The following is a 25,398-nucleotide window of genomic DNA, read 5'->3' on the forward strand; positions in this document are numbered from 1 at the left end:
ACATACAGAGCAGCAGTTACCCAGACTAGACACAAGGATGAACAGAAATATGCCAGTTGATATTACTAGTAAAGGAGTGATGAGAACAAGCTCTATTGTAACATGCCTGTAAAGCAAGGAGTGGATGATAGCTTGAGAGCCCAATTCAGCACCGAAACATATAACAGTCCTTTTCTGGAGTCATACAGCATGACACTGCAAATATTGATAGCTCTTAACAGCCCTAAGAAAACAGCTACTAAAACATTAAGACCTTCAGTAACACATGGAGACCAGGTGAGAAGCTTAAACATAATTCAACCGTTCTGGGTCTGTAATACTTTGGTTATTTACAAGAACCAAATTTCATAAATAATGTTTAGCGTTACTGAATTCTTGGATGCCTTATAGGACTATTAATTCCTAATTTATCTGTGTTCTTTCAGTTGTGTCACAATGGCATTTCATATGCTTTCCTCCAATAACACACGCTTTCCTCACATGTTTTTCTGAGAACATTTTAGTTATGTATTAAGTCCTACCTAATCTGCTTGCCTTCTCGAACATCATATAAAGAAAAAAAGACATCAGTGTCTTCTCCAATTGTATTGTAGGTGAAACTCTTCAGACTGAGGAAGAAGTGATGAGGCAGTGGCATACGACAAGCATCTCCGTGACGCTGACGAATTGTATCCACCTGATCAAACAACAGAAGCCACTTGTCACAAATAAAGGACATATGATTGACTTGATAATTTCAACTGAAACTTAGCTCTCTTTTCTCTATCAAATAAAGCTTAATCTCAAATATACCCCATCTTCAAGACAGATCACAAAGTTTTTATCCTATTTTTTTACACTGGATGAACTTCTACTCAAGTATGTAAGAGTAACATTTAAATTGTTGGTTGTTTTTTTTTTTTTTAGCACCTGCAAGTCATTTATGGAGATCATTTAGAACCAGACTTTACAAGCTAACTGCCCTGCAGATATAAGAAAGAAATCCCAATGTTAGTTGGTAACATGAGCAATCTATAAAGTGAAGCAGCAGAAAGGTTTGTATTTTTGACTTAATATATCCAGACCTATTTACAACAGTGAAAACTGTAGTGAAGAACAAGAATATAATTACAAACAATTTTTCTTTTATTATCATAGCACTTTATTTCTGTTGTACCCTAATGTTAACAAATACGATGCATGTCAGACCTAAGCACACCAGGGTCAGTCTCCTCTGAATATGCAGACACCAACAAAGTCAGAAACTATATTTTCATAGTTTCAACTCAGATTTGTAGTAGCTTCCAAAATGCAGCTTCAAACAATTTTTGTTCTGGATTCTGAATTAAATCCAACTAAATCCTCATCCTTTAAAGATTTGCACCTGGGCAAGCATAGCTCTCTAAGAAAGATTAGCTCCAGATTTCATGACCAAGAAAGGATTACATAACTACAGAAAGGGTATATAAAATAAAAACCTCTGAGGTTATGTGTTAGCAGGTAGAAAGAAAACTCACATGGGCAGACTGAGGCTTTTGATCTCACTAGAGAACTTGTTCTCTTAAGAAAAACAGAGAGCTGAGGAAAAGAGCCTAAGCAGATGTTGAAGGACCTGTAGAAGAAGCTAAACTACTTTTGAGGCTATTTTAAGGAACCTGAATACCCAATGATCTCCATCAAACACATATATGCAGATATGGTATTAAAGACAGAAACAGCAAAAATTGTTATGTAGATGATGTTTACCTGTGATGTGCTCTGCTGGACGCTGTGTCTACTTGACAAATGCTGTGGAGAAACAGAATATTAAAAGTGAAACTGTACTGAATGTGAGAAAATACTGAAACTACATTTGTGTTGCATTAGAAGAGTATTCTGTAAACACGATTGCTCAAGATTGTTACCAAACATCATGACATGACTCACAAGACCACTAGCTTGCCTTAAAAGCTTTTCCCAACTAAGTCATTTGTTAGATTAACTAATCAAACTTACAGGTTGTATGTACCCAAAGGTTGAACATAAACAGCCTTCACAAGAGAGAATTTCCACAGCTGCAATACTACTTCTTGAGAAGTCCATCACCCTGTACTGTGTAATCTGCATTTTTCTTTTAAATGAGTGAATACCTCACTTATTATTCATTTATCAGTATGCTGGTCCACAAGAAGCTGCATTTGTTAATAAATAAATAAAATAAAATGAAAAAGGAACAATACTGACTTAAAGAAAGAAGGGTGAATTTTGAACATATATTTTAAAACGTTTTGCTTAGATTAGGAAATGAGATCCTGAAAAACAGGTAAGAACTCTTCTACAATTTCAGCTGTCCAACATCCGCACAAAAGCATCCATGCAGAGCTACATCCGTGCAACAGAACTCAGAGGATGATCCTGTATTTAAAGCCCTCCATACTAAAAGGAAATGTTATAATCAGAAAATGGACTGTAAGTCTCACTGAACACATTTAATCTCCAAATGGAGATTTAAATACTAATCTAAAATGAAAAGGTTTCAGAGAGCTTTAAAAACCATATAATTAATGATTCTGCCATGCCACACGTATCCATCCTACCGTTAGTACTTTACACTGAAACATTAACACATCTTCTCTTCATTCTCCCCCATCTCTACCCTTCTATTTCATACCCTATATCTTATTCTGAACAAATACACTCTAGCAGGACCAGTGGGATCTGATAACCTCACAGCTTCAAGAGAGATGAAAGTAAAAGATATTCCACCAACTGTATTCAGCAACACTTTCCCCAAACAAATCAAATGCACGACATTTTTAAATGAAAATTTTACCAAGGGAAATAATAACTTTGTGTAAGATGCTTCGATTTCTTGCCACAGATGGGAAAGCCTAGAGTTACTTCATCCATTTTCCTGTTAATACGAGACTGTTTCCTCTGGTACATTTAATGCTCTACAATTCTGTGAAAATGCAAAAGTAATTGGGTTCTCACAACTATTCTCACAAGATTATTTTGCAGTGTTAAACCTCACAGCTGATTTGATAATCTGTTAAGTATTCTACCATGAGTATAGAGGATTCTAGCCATGAGGAAAAAAGAATACAATAAAAAGCAATTTTAAAAATCTTCAGTTGCTACAAAACTAAACTTAAGCAAATAAAAGATGTTCAGCTGTTTTGGTTCCAAAAATTACCTTCTGTCCACTTAGTAGATGTGATTAGATAGTGCTGTCTTCTTGAATCTACAAACTAAAGCCATGGTGAAACGTGAACTGACTAACGGTCATGTCCTGAAAAGCAGCACAGATCTGAGCTGAAAACTCTGCATGAAGGAAAACTCTCTAGTAATAGCAGCAAAGTCTCCTCAGTCTATGGCAAATCAGGAACAAACTTAAAAATCAGTACTGTAGATCAGCATATTTTGTCCTTTTTTATGGAAAAGACTTTAATTTCTTTACATGACATGCACTGTTATATTATATAATTAATCCAAAAGAACATTCCTATTAAAGGACATCACATACGTTTCTAAGGGACATTGCCACATCACAGAGATAGCTTTAACGTTCAAGAATTAGTTTTGCTTAAAGAAAGTTATTCAGCAGTCTCTCTCCTTCCTGTCTGTGCACTTAAAATTTTTGAAAGGGAGCAAGCATGCTTATTATCCGTGCACATCCTAGGAGCAGATTTTTCACCTCAATTTTTATCCCTATCTGCAGACTCTCCTGAAAGAATCAAACAATGGCTCTCAAGGGCTTTCTGGACTCACACAACTGCTGATCAACTCCAGGTTTAAGATGTTTTAATTAATGGAAGTAAGGACAAACAACACTAGATCTTACAGTGAGGAACATTCCTATTTCTCCTAGCAAGTTAATAACTGTTGTTCGAAGTAATGATGTAGTAACCCCAAAGATTTCTTTACTGTATGTCAATCCAAAGCTTGAAGGGTCACCTGTCTGGTTCACAGCACTTTCAGATGAAAAGACATCAGCAAGATACCACTACAATTTAACTATGGAGCTTCCAAGACTTTGCATTTCCCACCGGACAGAATTCAGCAGTATAGCTACCAAAGGCAGCTGTTAAATTGCATCAAAAAACAAAAAGGTTACTATATTATTTCAGTCAAGAAAATTCATAAAGAAAGATACTTATTTTCCCCTTCTTTCCCTCCCAGTATGAAAGCTCAGAGACATCTCCCACAGATTTCTTACCATTTTATAAAGATCTGACACACTGATCTGATCAGAATCCACAACTTCAAAGTCCTTTCGAGGAACTAAATCTAGGCCCAAATGTCTGCAGAAGAAAAAGAAGAACAACGGTAAGCATAGTACATTGTGTCTACAATTATCAGCCACATATACTTACTCAAGGACAAGGACAAAGGAACTACCAAATTGTATTTGAATCTTTCTGCAATAGTTAACCATTAAACAGACAATCTTTTAAAATAAATTTAAATGTAAATATCAAGCCAAAAAGTGCTCTGTGCTTGTTATGTTCTATTCACTGGTTTCAGAGGAGCTCTAATAATCAATGTTATTGAAGATTTTCAGTATGTTGGTGCAGTATGGTCATTTCTTACACAGTAATACAGTAGCCAAATAAGTTTAGTACAATCAGTAGGTAAATAAGTTTAGTATAAATAGTGCAGTATTCAGGTCGGGTTCTTCACTATGTAATGCAAAACTTTCCCATCACTAACCCTGATATGTGCTTTGGGAAGCTGCTTTGAAAGGAACTCCTGGTGCTCATGTAACTGAACTCCCAACTTTATCACTGTATAAGCATACTTTTCCTAAAAAACCATAATACAAATATATTAACAGGAATTTTAACCTAAATTAAAACAGGATTTTAGCTCAAATCAAAACCAAACTATAAAAAAAAAAAAAAGGCTACCAGGGTAAAAATGATGGCTACAGCAGAGATTATTTTTTGCTCTACAGTCGCTCAGCTTCTGAGGCATAAGGCACTCACACAATTACAGTATGAAGCAATTATGCACATTAGGAAAAAAATTCAAGAAACACATAAATGAACCATTTCCCTGCTTTCATCTTACATAACTTTGATATTCCACTTGCACATGTTTTAAATTGAAATTCTTCCTAGTCTCAAAGAACAAAAAAGTCAGTAGAGGTGTCCTCATGGAGCACCCTTTCACTCATGCAACCAACTAGACAACAAAAACGATATCCTATTCGTTTTAATCAGAGAAACATTCGGCACAGCATTTTTCCTGATGGCAAATATGAATTTTTATTTGAAAAAACTTCTCTCAGGTACCACAGAATAGTTTTGTATGGTGTGATAAACAGAAGCCTCCAGGCAATCCAGCATCTCTTCCTGAGCAATTAACTTAAAACATCTGCAAGTAAGAGGCAGTGGTTTGTAAGAAGCCTAGATGCCTTCACTGACCACTGTACGTAATAATTTCCCTTAAGTTTCCCAACTCCCTATTTTTAAAATTAATTGATTCATTTAAACTCTACTTAATCAGTCTTTCCTTACTTAATGTTATCCTAAGCCCATCCCACCTCCTCTCAAGAGCAAAGCTCAGCCCATGCTCACTTACTGGCAAACAACTGCTTGGCAGTACTAGGATTAGCATGAAAATATTGAACAGATAAATGAGAACTTCTGCGTTCTTTGCCAAAACAATTACATTTTCAGTAGGGGAAAAAAGGAACCATTTTTTTCTTCAACACAATTTTCATGCCAAAAACTAGTTTCTATTCTCTGGGGCTAATATGTGAGAATGGTAGTTATGCACTTCTCACAGTTTTCATTAAACCTAGACAGTATCTGAAAATTGCTACTGTAAGGATGAAAATTGCTGTATTTAATTACCAAACAAAAAAGATTGAGAATGCATCAAGTAATCCTCAACTGCAGCTACCACTGGAGTCAAAAAATAGCACAGAAAAAAATGGCAGCAGATAAAAACAGTAAGAAGCATAGAGTGAATTTCAAAGCGTTTCAAGTGAAAGTTAATTGTTTTCATCCTGTTAATTTACAGGAATCTTCCTAAATCTGCACAGGTAACCCCTCCCCTAAAGAGCCCATTACATGTGTGTACAAACACACACACTGTACTTCACGCACACATTGTGCATGAAGGGCTTTCTCCTGAATATAGGGATAATAACAAATGATTTTCTAATAATGTGATCAACATCACAGAATCCTGTTTTACAGTTCTTATGTACAAAGAACTATCAAAAGTTTACAGAATAAAACTGCCAAATCTAATCATAGCCTGATATTGTTCTGGTGTCAAAATTTCAACTCTCTAGAGCACTAAAGACAAACTGTTTGAACTCATTACTCACGCGACAAAGTTAACTTCTACTTGATAATGTTCAACACAGCTACATAGCATCCCTGTGAAACTTACCTGATACGCTATTTTTAGTTAAATCCCTTAACACAGTGGATCTCCAGCCCAGAAGATTTTCATTCTCTAAAATTACATTAATCCTGTGCAATATTTGTTCCCAAAAGATAAAGGTTCCTTTTCCTTTAGAATTCATATTGTGTGCATTCAAGTCCAGGTTTATGAACTTAATCTTTTTTTTCCCAACAAAAGATGACAACATCACGTTTGAAATGACAATGACGGTTAGTGGCCCACTTTCACTCTGTATTATAAAATACTGTGGGGATATAAGAGCACCAGCTGTCAAGCAGTATTTCAGCAAAACATATCATGCATAAAAATGAGATAACGTGCTGGTTTGTCTCTCTGACAAACCTTCTTTCCGCAGCACTTTCTTTTACAAGCACTTACACTTACAGCATTTTGTTGTGGTTTTTATTGTGCCTGCAGACTCTACTGACTTTCAAAAATGTTTCCCCAGTGCCCCTACAAAAGACTCCCAGCCCAGCAGCCATCTCTTGGTACCACATGCCTAGGGCCAGTTCTACTGACATTGAGAAGTTCCCTCTCTTCCATAGAGCAGTCCTTAGAACTTAAGGCTTGATTTTACCTTCTTTGGCTGGGGAATGAATTTCTGCGCTTTTCTCTCTGATAACACCAAGACAAACCGATGACCAATGTCAGCATTTGTAAGACTGACAGGGATGCACATACAATTCACTACAATTCACCTGGTTGGCCTTCTGGAAAAAATCAACTTGGTTTAAGTTTGATTTGATTTCACAGAATGGTCTTAAATTAGAATACGTTCCTAAATGTATAATATGAATGCCGGACTATTTTGAATTAATAAACATACAAGTTGCAGCAATTCTTTTCTGAAGAACCTTGCAGAAATACTGTCATTTGACTAAAAGATGTGTTTGGAGGCACATGGAGTCTTGAAGAACAGACTGGGAGAACATCTCCTCCTTTAGCTCCAAAACCAGGTGTTTTATCCTGACCCTGCCTCTAACTTTGCAACCAGGCATTTTCATCGTATTCCTTCTCTATGCTGAAACCTCACTTAATACCACTCATACTCCTCTAATGAAAATACACTTAAAACAAACGTGGTGAAGGGAAAAGAAATGACTGAAAGCTGTTTACAGACATCACACACAGATCTGAAATAAAACTGATGGAAACAAAAAAATAAACTACAAGGACTCCAATCTGTAAAGAAATTAGTAGAACACTGAAGTAATGTTACACAGGAAACTATTTCTTAAAATGAAAGTGAGAAGTAGTAGAAAGTAAGTAATGCTAGCAAGAAATTGATAGAAGGAAATGACAGCAAATACATCTGAGCATGGAAGCATTAGAATACAGAGTGAGGTACAGAGGTTTTCCTCAAAGATGGTATCCAGGAGAGTTCCTCACAGTCTGAATCCCTTCTAATCATCACGTTATTACCAGGACATTCAGGAGGAGAGATAAATATTGCATATTCAGACAGAAATGGTAACTATTCAATCTGAAACCTTCTTAAAGGTTTTCACTATGGTGAATTGCTTCATACTACAGCAATTAATTCTGGAACAGAAGCAGAGCATTCCCTTTCAAACTAAGTCTGCAAGGCAGATTCCTTCCTCTGCTCTTGGTGCATAGGACAATGACTTTTCTCAGAAAGAAAGTTCCATTCTGACTTACGCATGAGTAAAAGTTGGAAATCTTACCCATTTTTTAACCTAAAATAAACAAAAAACAAACAACTGAACGTATCAAAAATAGGTTTCTATTTTACTTGTAATATAATTTAAAATTAGACAATGAGCTGCAGATATCTTCTCTATAACATGATTTAAAATAGGACAACGAATTAAACTGTAGAGGTCAGCTTTTATATACTTATTTGACATACAAGTTTCCTGCAATATGATTTTTTCCCTATTGATTACAGGCCATTGAGCTTTCCTAATTTCATTTCAGACTTCAACTGATCAGTGCCCAAATAAATCATATCAGGGTGAAGTATTTAAAAAAGAACAGTCTTTTTAATATTCTGTACAAAAGCTAATAACAGATGCAGGTAAAACATACTATTTGAGATTTCACCTGTGCAAAGATACAGAGAAGGATGCTTCAGACCTCATGTCTAGAAGCACTAAGATGCTGATCAGAAAGTGCTCTTTTGATTATTTGGGAAATAAGAAAAAAGCTATACAGTAGTAATATCAGCCACTGCATGCATATAAAAAGAACTAACTGAGGACAACTGGAAGAGGAAAAAGCATAAAAAAAGATGCATCATAGTTTTGTAGTGGGGAGAATGAACGCAACAGTAACAGAAGATTAAGTCACCACAGTAAGTAGAAATCAGTACTGCATTATAAGAATGATGAGCAACAATACAGAAGGCTAGCAACCTATTTTTGAGTGAATTATATTCCTTCATTTGTAAGAGACCAAACTACCAAGTAAGCTTCCTTAATATTTTACATTAAGCATACAGAAATAAGCAAAAGTTCACTGCAGTACTTCCAAAATCAGCCCAAATTAACATAGCCCAAATAAGTTCTTCACACACATGCACAAAAAAAAAGCCCACCTAATCACTAATCCAGGGAGGGCATTTCTTCCTTGATTCCTGCCAACTCCCACAACACCACAAGGGATGACCATCAGAACTGCTGCCACATTACTTGAACAGAAACAAGTCCAGTTCAAAAACCAAACAAATCAATCCTAACTCATGGTGACTGAAAATGGGAATTTCAGGTTTGCACCACTTCCTCCCACTTAATGCAATGCATTAATAAACAAGGTCAGAATAAAGGCAGTTTTAAGCTGAATAACGTGCTACATACTAGTGTAAAATTTCTGAAAGCTACTTGGAATGTCTCTTATCAAATCACACTACTATGAACAATTACACACCTGCTCAAATTGTTGTATTTAAGTTTCTCAGTTAACGCTAACATGTTTGCAATGGCATTTTTCATTTATTTGCATATCTCAAATACGACAGAACTCTTCTGTCATTGTTTGAGAAACAGCACAAAAAAAACAATGTTTTTAACAAATGAAGGCACTAGGTCATGAGTTTCATGATAAAATTCAAAGGGGAGATATAAGAAAACCTGGATGACCTTCTACAATTCCATTTATATTTCAATATATTTAATTATATCCATATGCAATGAGATCTTTTCAGTCACACAGATCTTCATCCAGTTCCTTTATTGATACATTCTTCTGTTTCAGCATGCATCTCTGACACTATCTACATTTTTCTTTAGAGAGGACAATATCTTATTAATTACAATTAATTAATTAAGTTTACAATATCTTATAATATTACACATTACATTCTTCGTCTTAAATGCGAAATGAATTTAATCACAAATATGTTTTTATCTACTGACTTACATGATGCTTTCCCACAGTTGTCAGGCATTGGATTTGCCTTTATGGTTTTAATGTACCTCATATTTCATGGTTTTACATTTAGTGCATTTAAAATAAAAGCTTTCGAAAGGCTGTAGTTTAGCAGCCTGTCGACTCTCCTCATATTTTCTTCTTACAACATTTTTGCTACTTCCAGTTGCTAACTTCATCCATACACACTTTGAGGAAAAAATGTCCAGACAATATTCAAACACAGTTTCTTTGTTCTCATTTAATCCAGCAGGAATGACAATGGAAAACATCTGTAGGTCTGAATCGTAGACCAATGACTCGATGACACTTACTGTGTTAAGCCCTTCAGAGCTTTTTTTCATTAGAAGTGAAATGTAATGTGGGGGCTAGCAAAAATGTCCTCATAGTGTATATCTTTCAGAGGGAGTATGTGACTAAGGAGTCATAAAAAAAGATATGTTCCTGAAAAACATTTGGCTTTTTTCCTTAGTTAAACTTCAGCTAATTCATTCCTCCCTGTCCACCCCCCACTGCTCATATTTTAATTAGCACTAATCCTACCCCTAGCTGAAAAGCAGTTGCTACATGCTTGAGGAGGGTGGTATTTACTTTGAAAAGGTCATATAAATGTCAAGCAAAACTTACCTGTCTGACGGACTGTACCTCAAAAGAAAGCCAGCTCTGCTGAAGGGCTAGATTTTGTGTAACTGTACCTTATAACCATTTCACCTTCTATCTGAATTGCAGTGTTCAATAGCTTTTAAAAAAAATATCCACCAAGTCACAGTGGAATTTACCAATGAACCGAAAGTTCTAACAAGTACAATCAGCAAATACATGGATGATATTAAAAATCTTCATATCGCAGACTCAGTTCCAGTGTAACTGTTACCAGTGAGATTCTGTAGTTATCACACCAACCATTTAAATACTTACTCAATGGAAAAAATTGGGGTTTAGTATCTATGAACACACGTTCCCAGGCATAATACTCACTATAGTGATACAAATAAAGTAAGTTGACCTAAATCACTCAGAATTGCATACAGACCTACAAGTACTATGCAAATGGCTCATCTGTCAGTAGCAGCAGCAGATTTATGCAGTAAACTCACTGTAAGAAGTTGTACATGACTTCCAAATAAGCATGTGTTCTGTTTATAAATACTATTGGAAAGAAAAATTTTGCTCAATTTTTTTTGTTCTAAATTAAAGCTATGTAAAAATAATTAAAACAAACAGTACCCAGCTGGTACCTGTACTTACTCATTGCCCCAGTCCAGCCTCACTGTGAGGTGCCTCTTGACCTCTCGCACCTGATCCTGTGTCAAGTGACCTGACAGCAGCTGTCTGCGCAGGTCAATGAGTTCATTCATCACATGGCGCAGTTTGTAGAAAAGATCTACCTTATGTTTCTGTAAAGGCATATTTTTGGGAGAAGGGGAAGAGAAGGAGAGAAGAAAAAAAAACAAAAACAAAAAGTGAAAGAAAAAAGAGTAAGTTTGGAAGGGGGAAAAAAGAAAGAAGGGAAGCAAAAGAAAAGGGGTGGGGAGAGAAGAAAAGGGCAGGGAAGAGAAAAAAGATAGGGAGAGAGTTTGGAAAGGGATAGAGCAAGAGGGGGGAGAGAAGACAGACCAGGACAGAGGAAACAGAAAGAGAGAGATTAATAAGTTTCCAAATTTACATTTAATTACCCTAGAGGAATATTAATCCAGTTTGTACAAGCTTTAAAATACTTATATCAAAAAGCAGTGTTACGGATGCTATTTAAACTGAATAACTTATTTCTACATTTTGGGCTCAATTTGCTAAGGGATCCACTTTGTGATGGAGCCTTATGCCATAGCTAAAACAATTCATTATGTGCAACAGGGATAACTTGTTCCAATCAGCTCATAAATACAGAGCAGGGAAAATATCTGCTCTCAATCAGCAGTTAATGTAATGCTCTGAGCTGTTAGCAATGATGAGTGACCACACTGGAAAAGCACTTCTAATATTTTAAATATTCTACTTACTGAAAATCAGGTTTCTTTGTTAAGTGGTAGTGGGAAAATGAATATTCACCATATGCAATCTGAAAGGGACTAAAACAATTACTGATAAAATCTACCTAAAAAACAACTTTCAAAGAGGAAAACTACCTTATAGGGTTAAAAAAAAAACAAAAAATAAAAAGAAAATACAAACCACACCATTAACACTAGCAAAAAATTTTCTAAGCAACTAACTTTGCAATCATTTCCAACAGAACTGGTACTCTTCAGGGGTGGGAAAAAGGTAGAACGGGAAATGTTTATTCTCCTGTGCAGAAATTCACTACAGGGGAAGACCCCTCCAAAGAGGCAACTCTGAAGGTCACAGCAAAGACCACCTATAAGCACCCACAGCATAAAGGGTGTCCATGCTACTCCCATATCTGCCAGATGAGAATTGTGCGTCAAAAAGGCTCTCCTCTACAGAGTCACGCTGCATAAAATAGCCGCTGTGTAACTAATGAAGAACCAAAGGAGGAAACTAATCACTGACTGCAGCTGAATTTTCATTGTTTGTTTTTTTTTAAACAACTCAATTTCACTCCCACCTGTAAGCAAAGCTTGAAACCTAGGGATATCACTTGGGGAAAACACAGGGACAAAACGGAGACTTCGCAGATTAGCGCCATTCTGATTGCATTTCTGGTTGTAATTTAGTGTTTTGTAAAGCACTCTAAATGAATGTAAGTTCATTTATATCTAATAAGGAAGAGGAACATCCACAAAGTGTCTTCTACTACAACGTATTATTACAAAAAAATGTTCTTTGTGTATCTTACAAAAAATAAGTAACAGGAGATGAAAAAAGAATTTCAACCTACTTGAATCTGTTTCCCAACAAGATCAATAATCTTGTACGACTTCCAGAAACAAATTTCAGTACATTCAGTTTTGATCAGAAATATATTAAATCTTCTGAGCCTGATTAAATATCTGCATTGCTGAATTAGGTTGAGCACAGACAGGATTATCTGGAGTTCCTAATCAATTCTGAGAAGAAACGATGCATAACCTTTCAACATTGATTTAGCCCCTTCTGAAAGAGCAGAGATGCAGACACCAATAGAAAGAAACATTTTGAAAGCTGAAAATACTTATTCAGAGAAGATAATCATATATAGCTGGTAAGTAAAAAATGACTAAAATTGTGTTTGGGTTTTCTCATTAAATGTGATGCAAAGTAAATCATACACAAGCTGATAAAGACAGCGGGTATAAGGAAGCTTGTTTTTATATTGTATTTATGCAAAACAGACAAAGTTGCAACTTTTTCTGATGCAAAACAAAGACAAGCAAATTCACTATATACTGTCTGTAACGAGCTGGTGATTAAATGATCGTGAGAATCAGCTCCAAAATCATCACATAAAGACTTCTCAAAGAAACCTACTGAGATGAAAAAGTTATACCCTCATTCTTACATTGATGGTTCAAGGTTATCTTTAATTCAAGCCCAGAACGCCATGCTGGTTAAATCACAGTATGTTCAAAGAGTTCCTTCCTGCAGTATCTCAAGCAGTTACTACAATCTCAGACAAACAGGAAGCGAGACTATAAACCACAGATTTGTAAAAGCAAGTCACATTAGGCCCCTACGTGAGTCTGAAAAAACTTCTCTACCCTGAGCAGGACAGGGGGAAATGGGGACTGTGGTCAGTCTGCAGCTGCACCGTTCTGCTCCCTTTCTTCTCACACTTCTTCCTGGGCCATCGCCAAAGGCTGCAGCCCATCAGGATCAACCTCTCCATCATGATCTGTCAAGGGCACAGCTCCATAGTGCTGTCCTTGTGTGCTGAAGGGCAATCTCCACTCAGGCCCTGGGAGCATCGCTTCAGTGCCCTCCAACCTTGCCCTCTGCCAATTTTGGTATTCCTAGAGCTGTTTCACACTCTCTTTTCCTCATCCTCACTGCCTTGCAGCAGACTGTCTCTCCCAAAAGGCACTTCCCCCCAGGGTCAGCACTGACAGCCTAGCCCTGACAGCCTAGCCCTGCCCCGAGGTGTGGCCACTGCAGAACCACCTGGATCCTGGGCCTAGCCCAGGCAGTGCCCACACAGAGAACGGGGAACCCAGCACAGGAGTTTGAGTTCATTAAGGAGTTGGTGACGCAACATAGGCTTCCAGTGACACACGTGCACACAGGCATTTTACTCAACCTATCTCAGAAGGATTCTAAAATCAGAAGCTGGAGGACAAAGCTGCTTGACACTTCAGTACAACAACAAATGCACCACTTCACAACTGCAGTGGCTTTGAAACACTAATGCTGCCTTTGTCATTTTTTTTTACTAAGTGAAAAGCATAGAACATGAAAATATAAAAATCTAGTGATGTAATAACTGAATCCCAGGCATCCCTACAGACTGGAAGGAGCGGTCCTTGAGAGCAGCCCTGTGGAGAAGGACCTGGGGGTCTTGGTAGATGAAAAACTTAATATGAGCCAGCAGTGTGCCCTTGTGGCTTGGAAGGCAAATGGTATCCTGGGCTCCATCAAAAGAGGGGTGGCCAGCAGGGACAGGGAGGTGATTGTTCCCCTCTACTCTGCTCTTGTGAGGCCCCATCTGGAATACTACGTCCAAGTGTGGAGCCCCCAGTACAAAAAAGACAGGGAGCTGTTGGAGAGGGTCCAGAGGAGGGCCACGAAGATGATGAGGGGACTGGAGCACCTGCCCTATGAGGACAGGCTGAGGGAGCTGGGCTTGTTCAGCCTGGAGAAAAGAAGGCTGCGGGGTGACCTCATTGCAGCCTTTCAGTACCTAAAGGGAGCCTACAAACAGGAGGGGAATCAACTCTTTGAAAGGGTGGATAACTGCAGGACAAGGGGAAATGATTTTAAATTGAGGGAAGGGAGATTTAGGTTGGATGTCAGGGGGAAATTCTTTACAGAGAGAGTGGTGAGGTGCTGGAACAGGCTGCCAGGGAGGTTGTGGATGCCCCATCCCTGGAGGTGTTCAAGGCCAGATTGGATGGGGCCCTGGGCAGCCTGGTCTAGCATTAAATGAGGAGTGGTGGCCCTGCATGTGGCAGGGGGGTTGGAGATTCATGATCCTTGAAGTCCCTTCCAACCCTGGCAATTCTGTGATTCTGTGAATCAAAGCAAGGTTGGGTTGGAAGGGACCCCCCCAGCCCTACCCCTGCCATGGTCTGGCTGCCCCCCCCGGCTCGGGCTGCACAGAGCCCCTCCATGGCCTGGGGCACCTCCAGGGATGGCAGCCACAGCTCTGGGCAGCACTGCCAGTGCTTCACTGCCCTCTGAGCAAAGAGCTTCTCCTTTATGGCTAATCCAGATCTCCCCTCTTTCTTGAAGACATAACACCTTGTACTATCAGCAGACTCCCCTGACAAGCAGTCCCTCTCCAACTTTCCTGTAATTCCTTTAGGTACTGGAAGGTCTCCCTGAAGCCTTCTGTTCTTCAGGCTGAACAACCCCATAGGAGAGGTGCTCCAGTCCTCTGATCACCCTCCTGGCCAGATGACCAAAACTGTAATTATTCTGTTATCATGATTTCATGTAACACTATTGTAAAAATATTGGAATTTCAAGAACTGTTCCTGAGGACTCCTCTTACACAATTCTGTTGGGCTATAATGGGGGAGAGGGACAAAAAACCACGATTTTTGTTATGAGAGCATGTGAGCAGACATTTCCCAGGTTCCCTCTTATGGGCTTTAGTATCTAGCTCAGAAACTAAAGCCTGCAAGCATCATCAGCAGTTGAGAAGAAACAGTAAATCTCAAAACAACACAAAAGATTTTCCAGTTTCCTCTGGATTTTTCAATTAAGCAAATTATTGCACACTAAAGTTCTCATGCTGTAGATGTGTGCCATATTTATAGTTTAATCTTACACAAAGTCTCTAACGTTATTACCACGCAAACCTTAATAACTACAAACTTTACAAGAAATGGTTTAATAGAGCTAACAACATATTTCCAAGCAATGCCACTCTTGTAAGGCTTCCTTTTAAAAACTGATAATTCATTTCAGATCATGCAAATTTATGTCAAACAATTACAGGGAAGTATTTTACTTCAGAAAGACACTGTTCTTCTGGAAGACCATGGAAGCATAACTGACTGTTGGAATTTGACAGAGGTTTTTTGATTCTGGGCCTAGAGCTCCTTACTGTAAGCTATCATTTCTGGCATAAAACAGACAAAGCCGCTGCTGACAAGAGGGTACTTGGCCTTGATATCCACTCACCCAAATTGCACCAACAAACTTGGCTGGTCACATGTTTCTCTGAGAAACACAATACTACTTAACGGGTGCGTATGTATATGTATATGTATATATATAATTTTTTTTTTTTGCGGGGGGGGGGGGTGGGGGGGGTGGTACATTTTACATGAACTGAGAAAGAATGCCCCATTTCCAGACCTTGTGGTACAAGAAAACAAAGGGGAGCAAAATGGATCATCAAAATACAGCATATCCAATTAATACAAACCCCAATTATCCCAGCTACCTCTCTGTTCCGTAACTATCAGGCTCACCTCAGGGGCATGACAGCTGAGGTGCCTCTGAACAGACAAAAGTCAGACCTTATGGGTCAATACAAGTAGCACATCTCAGGGGTAAGGAAATTAACTGTAAGACTTGTGTGGGAGATGTGAAACATACAGGATAATGCAGGTAACAAGCCTGGCACCCAGAGAAAAGCTAAGGAATTTGAGAGCACAGTTAATGTATTAAGCAGATAAGCTGCGAAGATTGATGGGTCAATACCAATACACACTGATATAAAAAGAACAGTACAAAGGCAGCTGGACCAGCTGTGTCCCTAAAACACTCCAGTTTCGTTTCTGAGGAGTAGGGTGCAAGATTTACAAAACTATAAATACAAAAATATTTAGACAAGGACAGCTCCAGTCAGAATTACTGAAATCCTAAAAATCCAGCAAACATGATAAGGGAGGGGTTTAGAACACACTAAGAACACAGATATTTTAGATAAGCCAATTAGTCTAAATATGTGAATTTCTGTGAGGAATATCTTCCACAGATCTTATTTGTGTCTGACGAAAACCCATAGGATCTTAACTGATGTTTCAAACCTCAGTTTGAAGGTTTTCACCTTCAAATTGCAATTTAGGTGCATTTAGGTGTTTAGCAATTTAGCAATTTAGGTGGAGTCACGGAAAAAATTCCTAATGTTATGAAAAAAAAATCTTGACAGACAATGTAAACATAAACGATTTCCCTATGGAATCTATGTTAGATTTCCATGATGATACAGGACATGAATGATACTGCCTGGATTTTTGTTAACACAAGTGAAAAACTGCAATGGCAAGGTCTCCATGCAATTCTACACTGAAAAGTAATTTGACAGAAAAAAAGATTGTCCATACTTCTAAAGAGAAATGTGAATGAATTGGACAGAAGGCATAATTCTAAAATGAGTGTACAAAATTTAATAAGAAATGTTAAGAAACTATTGGATGGTAGAAATATAGAATACTGAAAAGACAGAATCATAGAATTGCTCAGGTAGGAAAAGACTTCAAGATCATCAAGTCAAGATGATGAGGCGAGGATCTGAATACTTAGACTTACAAGGTAAATGTGAAAATATTTCTTCTATTTCCACCCCAGATATAACAATGCCAGAACAAACATATTGTACTTCAGTACAAATACAGGCTTTGGTCATGTTTCCATATAACCACTCTTACAGTTTTATGTAAAAGAAACAACAGATAGAAGATAACCACAGAGGTATGAGTGAATAAGGCAGAGAGAGATGAAGTCTACTTTTCCATTAGGCTTTTTACAAGTATAACCAGATCAACTGACATATTCTGAAAATTACTGGCCAAAGCCCACATTTTAAAATATGATTCACAGTAAATTAAATGGCTCTGCACATACATACGTCTAGCTATCCTGACTTGTTCTATGACAGATCTGAAATACACTTCTACATTTTGGCATGTCTGAGGGACAGAATGCCATCCAGAGACACAGGCAGGCTTGAGTGTGGGACCAGGCAAACCTCATGAGGTTCAACAAAGGCAAGCACAAGGTCTGCAGCTGGGTTATGGCAAAGTACTGCTATCAATACAAGCAGGGGGATGAAAGGATGGAAAACAGCTCTGCCCAAAAGGATTTGGGGGTGCTCGTGGATGGCACCTGGACATGAGCCAGGAGTGCGCCTCCACAGCCCAGAAAGCCAATCATACCCTGGGCTGCATCCAAAGAGTGCAGCCAGCAGGGCAGGGAGCTGATCCTGACCTGAAGTACTGCATCCAGATGGGGAGTTCTCAGCACAGGAGAGATGTGAAACTGTTTGTGTGCAGCCAAGAGGAGGGCCACACAAATGCTCCCAGGGATGGAGCACCTCCTTATGAGGACAGGCTGAGAGCTGGGGCTGTGCAGCATGGAGAAGAGTAGGCTGCAGGGAGAACTGGCTTGTCGGCATCTAAAGAAGGGCTATAGGAAGGAAGGGGACAGACTCTTTAGGAGAGTCTACTGTGACAGAACGAAGGGAAGTAGTTTAAAACTAAAAGAGATTGGATATAAGGATGTTTCTTGGTGTGTTTTTTTTTTTTTTTTTTTTTTTTTTACAGTAGAGGTGGGTGAGGCAGTGGCATAGGCTACGCAGAGAAGTGGTGGTGCTCCACCCCCTGGATACAAGTAGATCTTTAAGGGTCCTTTCCAACTCAAACAACTCTCTGATTCTATGATGTAATGATGGTTACAAAATACTGAAAATAAGTAAGGAAAGGCAATATTAATCTAAGATGAAGTTAAGTTACAGATAATCTATCCCCATTAAGACTAAGAAGTACATTTCCAAAGGCTTGTGGAGCTATCCTGGAGTTTTTACAAAAGACTGTTTGAGCTCACACTTCTTAGATGGCACACCACTGAACACTCAACAAACACATTCATCTCTCAAGTAAGACAGACTGAGGGAGTAAGGCACTTCTGTTCTGGTTTATTTTCATTCTTCTGTCTTGAAGCTCTCTGATAGTTAATATGGATGCATTAACATGAATCATATTTATTCTTTCCATGAATATTCATAACCTTTAATTTCAAACAAATTATTTTCTCTAACTTACATCTGATTTAAATTCTCTGTTCACTGTTAGGCAGAATTTCAGATTACAGTATATATTAAAATAGAGTAGATTAGAGTGACAAAAAAAGTCTTTCACATTGTTGCTAACTCATTTTTCACTCCAGGCCATTCCCCTATACTACGTTAAATGACATTATCTCTATCACCATAAATTATGCTTAACCAGTACAGAAACTTTTCTGCCAACATTCTGCTTCTTCCCAAGTGAAATCCTTAAGCTAGGAGCTGTTGGACACATTGCATGTGCATCAGTAACTTCATGAAAAGCTTCCTTTGCCACTCTTGGCAACAATGTAAGCAGAAACAAGAAGATTGTTGGCTTTCCCCTAGTTACTAAGAACAAAGCCTGTGGATATGAAGTCTTGTATCCAGACATCCTCAAACTTGCAGCACATATGCAAGTTCTCCTCAAGACTAGTTATTCTCACCATTCCTCTGATACATATTTTAATTTGTGCGTAACTTTTCTATATGAAAGATAGAAAACTTCAATTATTTGACCTCCTCCAAAAATGAAATGCTATGTTTACATTGAAGCTATCCACAAACAAGTCTGAAATCTGTTGCAAACTGAATGAATACCCAACAGATTTCCATGGTTATAAACATCATGCAAATAGGAACACAGGTAATGTTACAGTAATAGCAGTACTAAAGGAAATAACAAAAGACAAAGGAGGAAAAGACCAATTTTGTACAAGCCATTCATTCCTGAAAAGAGCTTTTTCTTTTTTTCTGTGATCTCTATTACTGTGTACAACAGGCAGTGGGTAACACCTCATGGTATTTGACAAACCAATGCATCTCAAGTTCAGGGCTCTTCAGAACACACTGCCAAGAAAAACGTATTAAGGAGCAGTTAATACACATTACAGCTTTTCTCTCTTTGTTGGTATCACCTCAGACCTTAAACCTGAAGCCACAATTCAGAACTTGCTTTTATGGGTAGTAATGTGTTAGGGTACAAAGAAAAAATGTCTTTTAATCTCTGTGATAAATAGTTTTTCCACTTTAAAAATCAGTCATTCTATATTTATAATTAACAATATTATTAACATTATTTATAAATAATGATAGATACCAGTTGTTAAGATGTGCATCTTAACTGTCTTATCTTTTTCTTACTTATAGCTTCAGATACTTGAGTTATCCAATAGAGCAACAGATGCCAATGTTAAATCAAGCAAGGCTTTGTTGTCTGACCTCATGCTATTAGCACTCATGTGCTCGTTACTTTTAGGCTCTACCATCACCACCGAGAAACACAAATTGGCATAAATGAGACAGGTCATAATTCTGGACGTAAATTAATGTTGTTTAGCTTGTTATTTAACCAAAAAACAGGATAAAAATTCTGCCAAGGCATGATTGAAATTCCTAATTTAGGATTAACTGCAACATTAACCTCTCTCCGTAACATTATAACAGACTTGCAGCAAAGCTTGAGGAGATGGAATTGAAGGAGATAATTACTCAGACAAACTTTGAGATTTAATTTTCATTCAGCATTTTTAATGCAATATGGTCCAATGCCATACCTTTGACATTAATAGCATTCCGTTCCTTTTCAATCCATATCATGTTTATAGAAACCAGCTCCAAATCCTCTGCATATTAAATGTATTTAATTTGTTTTCATTTTGAAAATTAAGAACATGAAGTTTAAGATAAGTTTATTTTCCCTTCTGAGAACAAAAAACAACGCATGCAAAGCTTTTGCTATCTAATCAAGCATGATTTCCTCAATTTTGGTTTTCCTGCTGTCTCTGTGCCTCCCTCTCCCTCTCCTCCTCTAAACGGCTTTACCATGTCATGTAACTGGTCAAAGAACACAACAAGAAGATAGTACATTCTGCTATCACACTTGTTCAGAAGCATTACTATAAACTAAATAGAAGAAATACAAGGCAACCTTCAGAAAGATGACAGGGTGGAAAGAGCCCAAGAAAGACAGCTATACAAAAGAAGGCTTTCTTCCTTTTTTCCGTCCTTGGTCCAAAACTCCTTCTGAATAAGATCAGCACAACTGAACTGAAACATGAGTGGAACCAAGGAGGAAGGGCTGTAAACCTATAAAGAAAAAGAGACTGGCATGCATACAGCTGAGTTTTACAGTAGACAGCTCTGCCATGGGGGATATATGAAGACCTTCTGTGTCGAGTATTCATGGGGCGCATTTTCCAAGTTTCTTTTATTACATGAAGAATAAATTATCCTGAGTGCAAGAGCTCAGAGGCTGGAGGTTTGAGAAAAACTAGAAACATGAGACTTCAGACAGCATCTCCAAACTGGGCAAAACTGAAAACACCTACTGAAGCATGTTGCTAGCCACACTCAATTCCATTCACTCCACAAGAAGAAAAGCCTCCACAGGTAATGCAGCAGTGCTTTTGACAAAGGCTGTCTGTAAGTATGGGATCTATTAGAAAATGATAAACAATGATCTTCATCTGGAAAAGATACAAACTCAAAGGATTTGAGGGAGGTCCTGCACTTAGTACTAACTTGTATTATTTACCTGTCAGACAAATAATAAATGAAAACATTTTACTCTGAAATGAATTAAAATAGTACTGCATGAACACAGAAGCATATGTATTTTGTACTGTATGAGTCTTTTTACCACTATTCAAATACAAAATAACTTTTCAGAAGCAAGTTTCTTATTTATGACTGGAGACATCCCTTGCAAAGATCAATCCCTCCCCAGATAATCCACGTTTCAGTCATTTTCTGTATGACAGAAAAATTATATTACCTTTCACGTCACTTCGAGTTAAATGCTTTTGTTTCTACTTTGAAGAATGGTGATAGTATCTTTATAAGAAGGTAGATTAGTGAATAATTAACATGTTCACATTAATCAGCACCAGTCAAAATGTCTAAATTACAACTTATATGACAAATAACAAGAAATTCAAATCAAATATAGTATATAGCAAGTGTTGTCAGATACATATTTACCCCTTAACAGTGCCTTACACTGCTGTGTCAAGTTCTAAAGTTGAAAAATGCTCTCTCCAATTTAACTTAAGCATCAGGTCCTTCAATGCTATTTACATATTTAAGAGACTTCCCCCATTGACCAGAGTTGGAGTGCATAACCTGATACATCCATCCTTCGTTCAGCTTCCCTCACATAGTGTTATACAGCACAGATAACCCTCATTCACACACGTGCAGGGGTCTGAAGAACTGGGGCTACATATGTCATCTTAAATGTCTCCATGGAATTTGCCTCTTGTTAAGATGCAGCTTATGCCATATATGTAGCTTATATCAGAGAAGATTGTGCCAAAAGCCATTTTTTAAAACTTATGTTAGAGGTACCTCAAATGTTAAGGAAAAAAAAAGCCATCACCAGAAGGCACACCACTTTTCCAATAAAACAGAAGACAGATCAGTATTTGCAGACCAGTTTGATTAGTGGTGTTTGTAATTAATTATCCTGGCATGATGCCACAGTTTGTCCTACGCATTTCTGAACATTTCTGAACAGCTGCATGTATTCTTACAGCTCCCCAACCACATCGCTCCCAAAACTAACACATACAGATATTCCAATACTGCTCAACTGCAAAACCTTTGCAGCTATGTTTCTCACAGACATTTTCCAGTAAGCCTTGCACTTCCAAAAAAAGAGGGTTTCAACTTCAGAGGAACTCCAGTCAGCAAAAAACATGAGGATTCCATTTTTCTTGTATAATATTTATTCTGCAATCAACTACTAAGCACAATTAACATTAACTGTAGTTTTCATATTTTCACATATGTAAGAATTCAGCCAGTAAAGCACAGAAAACAATATCAAACATCTCTCATAGGCTGCACAGACTAAGTCCACCACATTTACCTGACATACTGAAACACAAAATGAGCTCAATTTTACAGACTTAGTTTCTGTCAGTGTAGAACAACCAAACCAATTTTACTGATAAAATCACACCTGATTTACACACAGTAGAAAGATTAATCGTAATCCCTTATGTAAGAAGAAATGGAAAAGATCAAGATGAACAACTGAAATATCTCAGTGAATTACGTGACAGTTCTAAGATTGAATATTCAGAACTTGAGGAGATCCACAATCACATACTGCAGTCCAGCAGAGGAAAACAGTTTAGACAAAAGGAAATTACAATCTCTTTATAAAAGGCACAACAGCAGTAGATGTAAAAGCTGATGTCTTTGGCAACCATGTTGATACTGACAATCTGAACCATGCAGGTGGTGCTGGCTATGCTTAGGTGCAGGTGATGTTCACGTTTTAAGGGAGATGCTTCCAGGCAGCTAACAGCAAACAGAAACTTGCTGTATGATCAGCTCCCATACTCTGTGACAAGGTGGCTTGGAACAGCCAGAACTGTTGTTTAAAGATGTCTGAAGCACTAAAGTACAACCTATATAAACAATTTCTTCTTCCTTGCTGGTAAATACGGCAGCACACACGGCCTAAGGACAAATGTAAGTAAAATAATAACTGATTGAAATGCAAGCTAAAGATAAGTTCCTCAGCCCTGAGAAGGAATGTGTGAAGCAGGCCAGCTGTAAACTCTGGCACTGGGCTGATAGCCTCGTAATGCAGCAGGACTGAAAATACAAACTACAATCTTGTAGTTAAAAAGTGAGGGGAAAAAAAAAACGTAGAATGCAGCAAGTAGTATGCAAATTATATAGTAAAAAAACCCTGCTTCTGAATATCTGCTTTTACATGTTCTTTAAAATATTCAAGCTTTTGTAAGTAAAAGATGAAAACAGTTTGAAGATGAGAAGCAGAGCTACAAGTAGAAAGGCAAAAGAAAACAGGCAGAATTCTCACCTTTCCAATTTCATAACATTTGTACCATGTATGTGACAACAATTCTGCAAATATTTGTAATGCACTTGTGGTTGGCAGCTGTTAGGCTTGCAGATTTTAAACCAAGATCCCAATACCATCAGAACAAAAATAAGTTTTCCTGCATAGGGAATTTCATTGTTACAAAAAGCAAATACTGAAGCATTTTCTGTTGGTGTTGAATACATTTTTTTTCACCTGTTTTAAACAGGGGCACCTCCTGCAGTGGAAATTAGGTATTTTCACTAGTGCTTAAAATGAAGCAGCATGCTCCATAGACCAAAATGAGAAAGAAAGGAGAGACAAAAATGAGAGACAAAAGAAAGAAAGATATTGTTACCCAGGCTAACACTTAGCTTCAGGCATAAAAAACTCCAGTCAGTAAATAAGTCAAGCAGCAGCTCAGCACTGTTTCCTGACTGAAACACAGCACTGCTGGCAATGCAATATCCTCATGTATGCTATGGATTCAGCAGCAAAGGATGCCTCATCCCTGAAGGCATCCAAGGCCAGGCTGGATGTGGCTCTGGGCAGCCTGGTCTGCTGGTTGGCACCCTGCACATAGCAGGGCATTGAAACGAGATGATCATTGTGGTCCTTTTCAACCAGGGCCATTCTAGGATTCTATGACTCACCTTCACACCTTGCACACTGAGTGTTTTCTGCCCATCACCCACTCAATGACAGCCAAACTATCTGCTCTTCTCTATGGTGTTTCAAACATAAATAAGCCACAAAATGTACCGAACATCAGTCTTTTCCATGGCTTATATGTATCCTCGACAAGTAAAAGTCATCAGAAATCACAAAGAATATCTTTCAAGGGTCTAAGGATCAGCATAGGATCACCAAGGCATCACTAGAGAAAGACACCTAAAAAGCTGTTAAACACTCCCACATAACTCTCTTGCCTGAAAAGAAATACCACAAACCTTAACACACCATATCCACTTCTTAATACTACTTTTTCATTTTAGTAATTGTTTTGTTTTTCAACGCAGCTGGTCCTGACTAAACAGATTTAAAGATTCATCAATTTCAAGACTATAAAGGATTATTGTGATTATCTTGTCTGCCTCCCCGCAGGGCACAGCCATAGCAGCTCACTCAGATTGCCACAACATACTTCTGGGTGATGATACAGCTACTGATCACTTAAAATACAAACCAGTCCTGTTTTAAAGATAATAGCAATACGTAAACAACTGTTTTCCATAACTAATTTAACCTCATTGCTAATTATCCTAATGATTAAAATCTGGCTTTATTTCTATATGAACTTTCATGGCTTCCATTCATAAATATGGCATTTTGCTATGGCTTTTTTGACAGAACTGACAGATCGTGGTGTATTTTTGACAGACTGCATCCATTAACAATCACCCACCTGAAACCTCTTCTGCACATACCCATTTGTAAGTCATAAATAGGCCGACTCCTCACTGGACTTGTGCAGTCTGAAAAAATGTACAAAGTAATTTGTTCACTCGACTCCATATAGGTCAGGCTTCTGCCGGAATATTCTTCTCACTGTTATCTGCTCTTCTCTTTGCCTCTGTATATTTACCTATTAAACACTGAGAAGGAGTGCATAGATGACTGAGTCTTTAAAGCAAAGAGGCTATGCAGAAGACAATATATACTGATATGTAAGATAAGATATAATCCCAAGACTGAGTCTGAC

The 25,398-nt window shown here is 37.9% G+C and overlaps 1 protein-coding gene across 8 annotated transcripts in view; it reads right to left on the reverse strand.

The window, feature by feature from the left end:
* Positions 1-25,398, reverse strand: part of DOCK3 (dedicator of cytokinesis 3) — a 187,460-nt gene that overhangs the window by 116,645 nt on the left and 45,417 nt on the right. For all 8 annotated transcript variants that reach the window (XM_090147874.1, XM_090147873.1, XM_090147877.1 and 5 more), the window contains exons 6-9: positions 11,017-11,165; positions 4,178-4,262; positions 1,726-1,767; positions 522-676 (exon numbers count right to left, since the gene is read on the reverse strand). In XM_090147874.1, the coding sequence (XP_090004000.1) occupies positions 522-676; positions 1,726-1,767; positions 4,178-4,262; positions 11,017-11,165 (431 nt within the window). The remainder of the gene's footprint in view (positions 1-521; positions 677-1,725; positions 1,768-4,177; positions 4,263-11,016; positions 11,166-25,398) is intronic.

Source organism: Phasianus colchicus, chromosome 11 (assembly GCF_987193195.1).
Source record: "Phasianus colchicus chromosome 11, bPhaCol1.hap1.1, whole genome shotgun sequence".
Taxonomy (NCBI): domain Eukaryota; kingdom Metazoa; phylum Chordata; class Aves; order Galliformes; family Phasianidae; genus Phasianus; species Phasianus colchicus.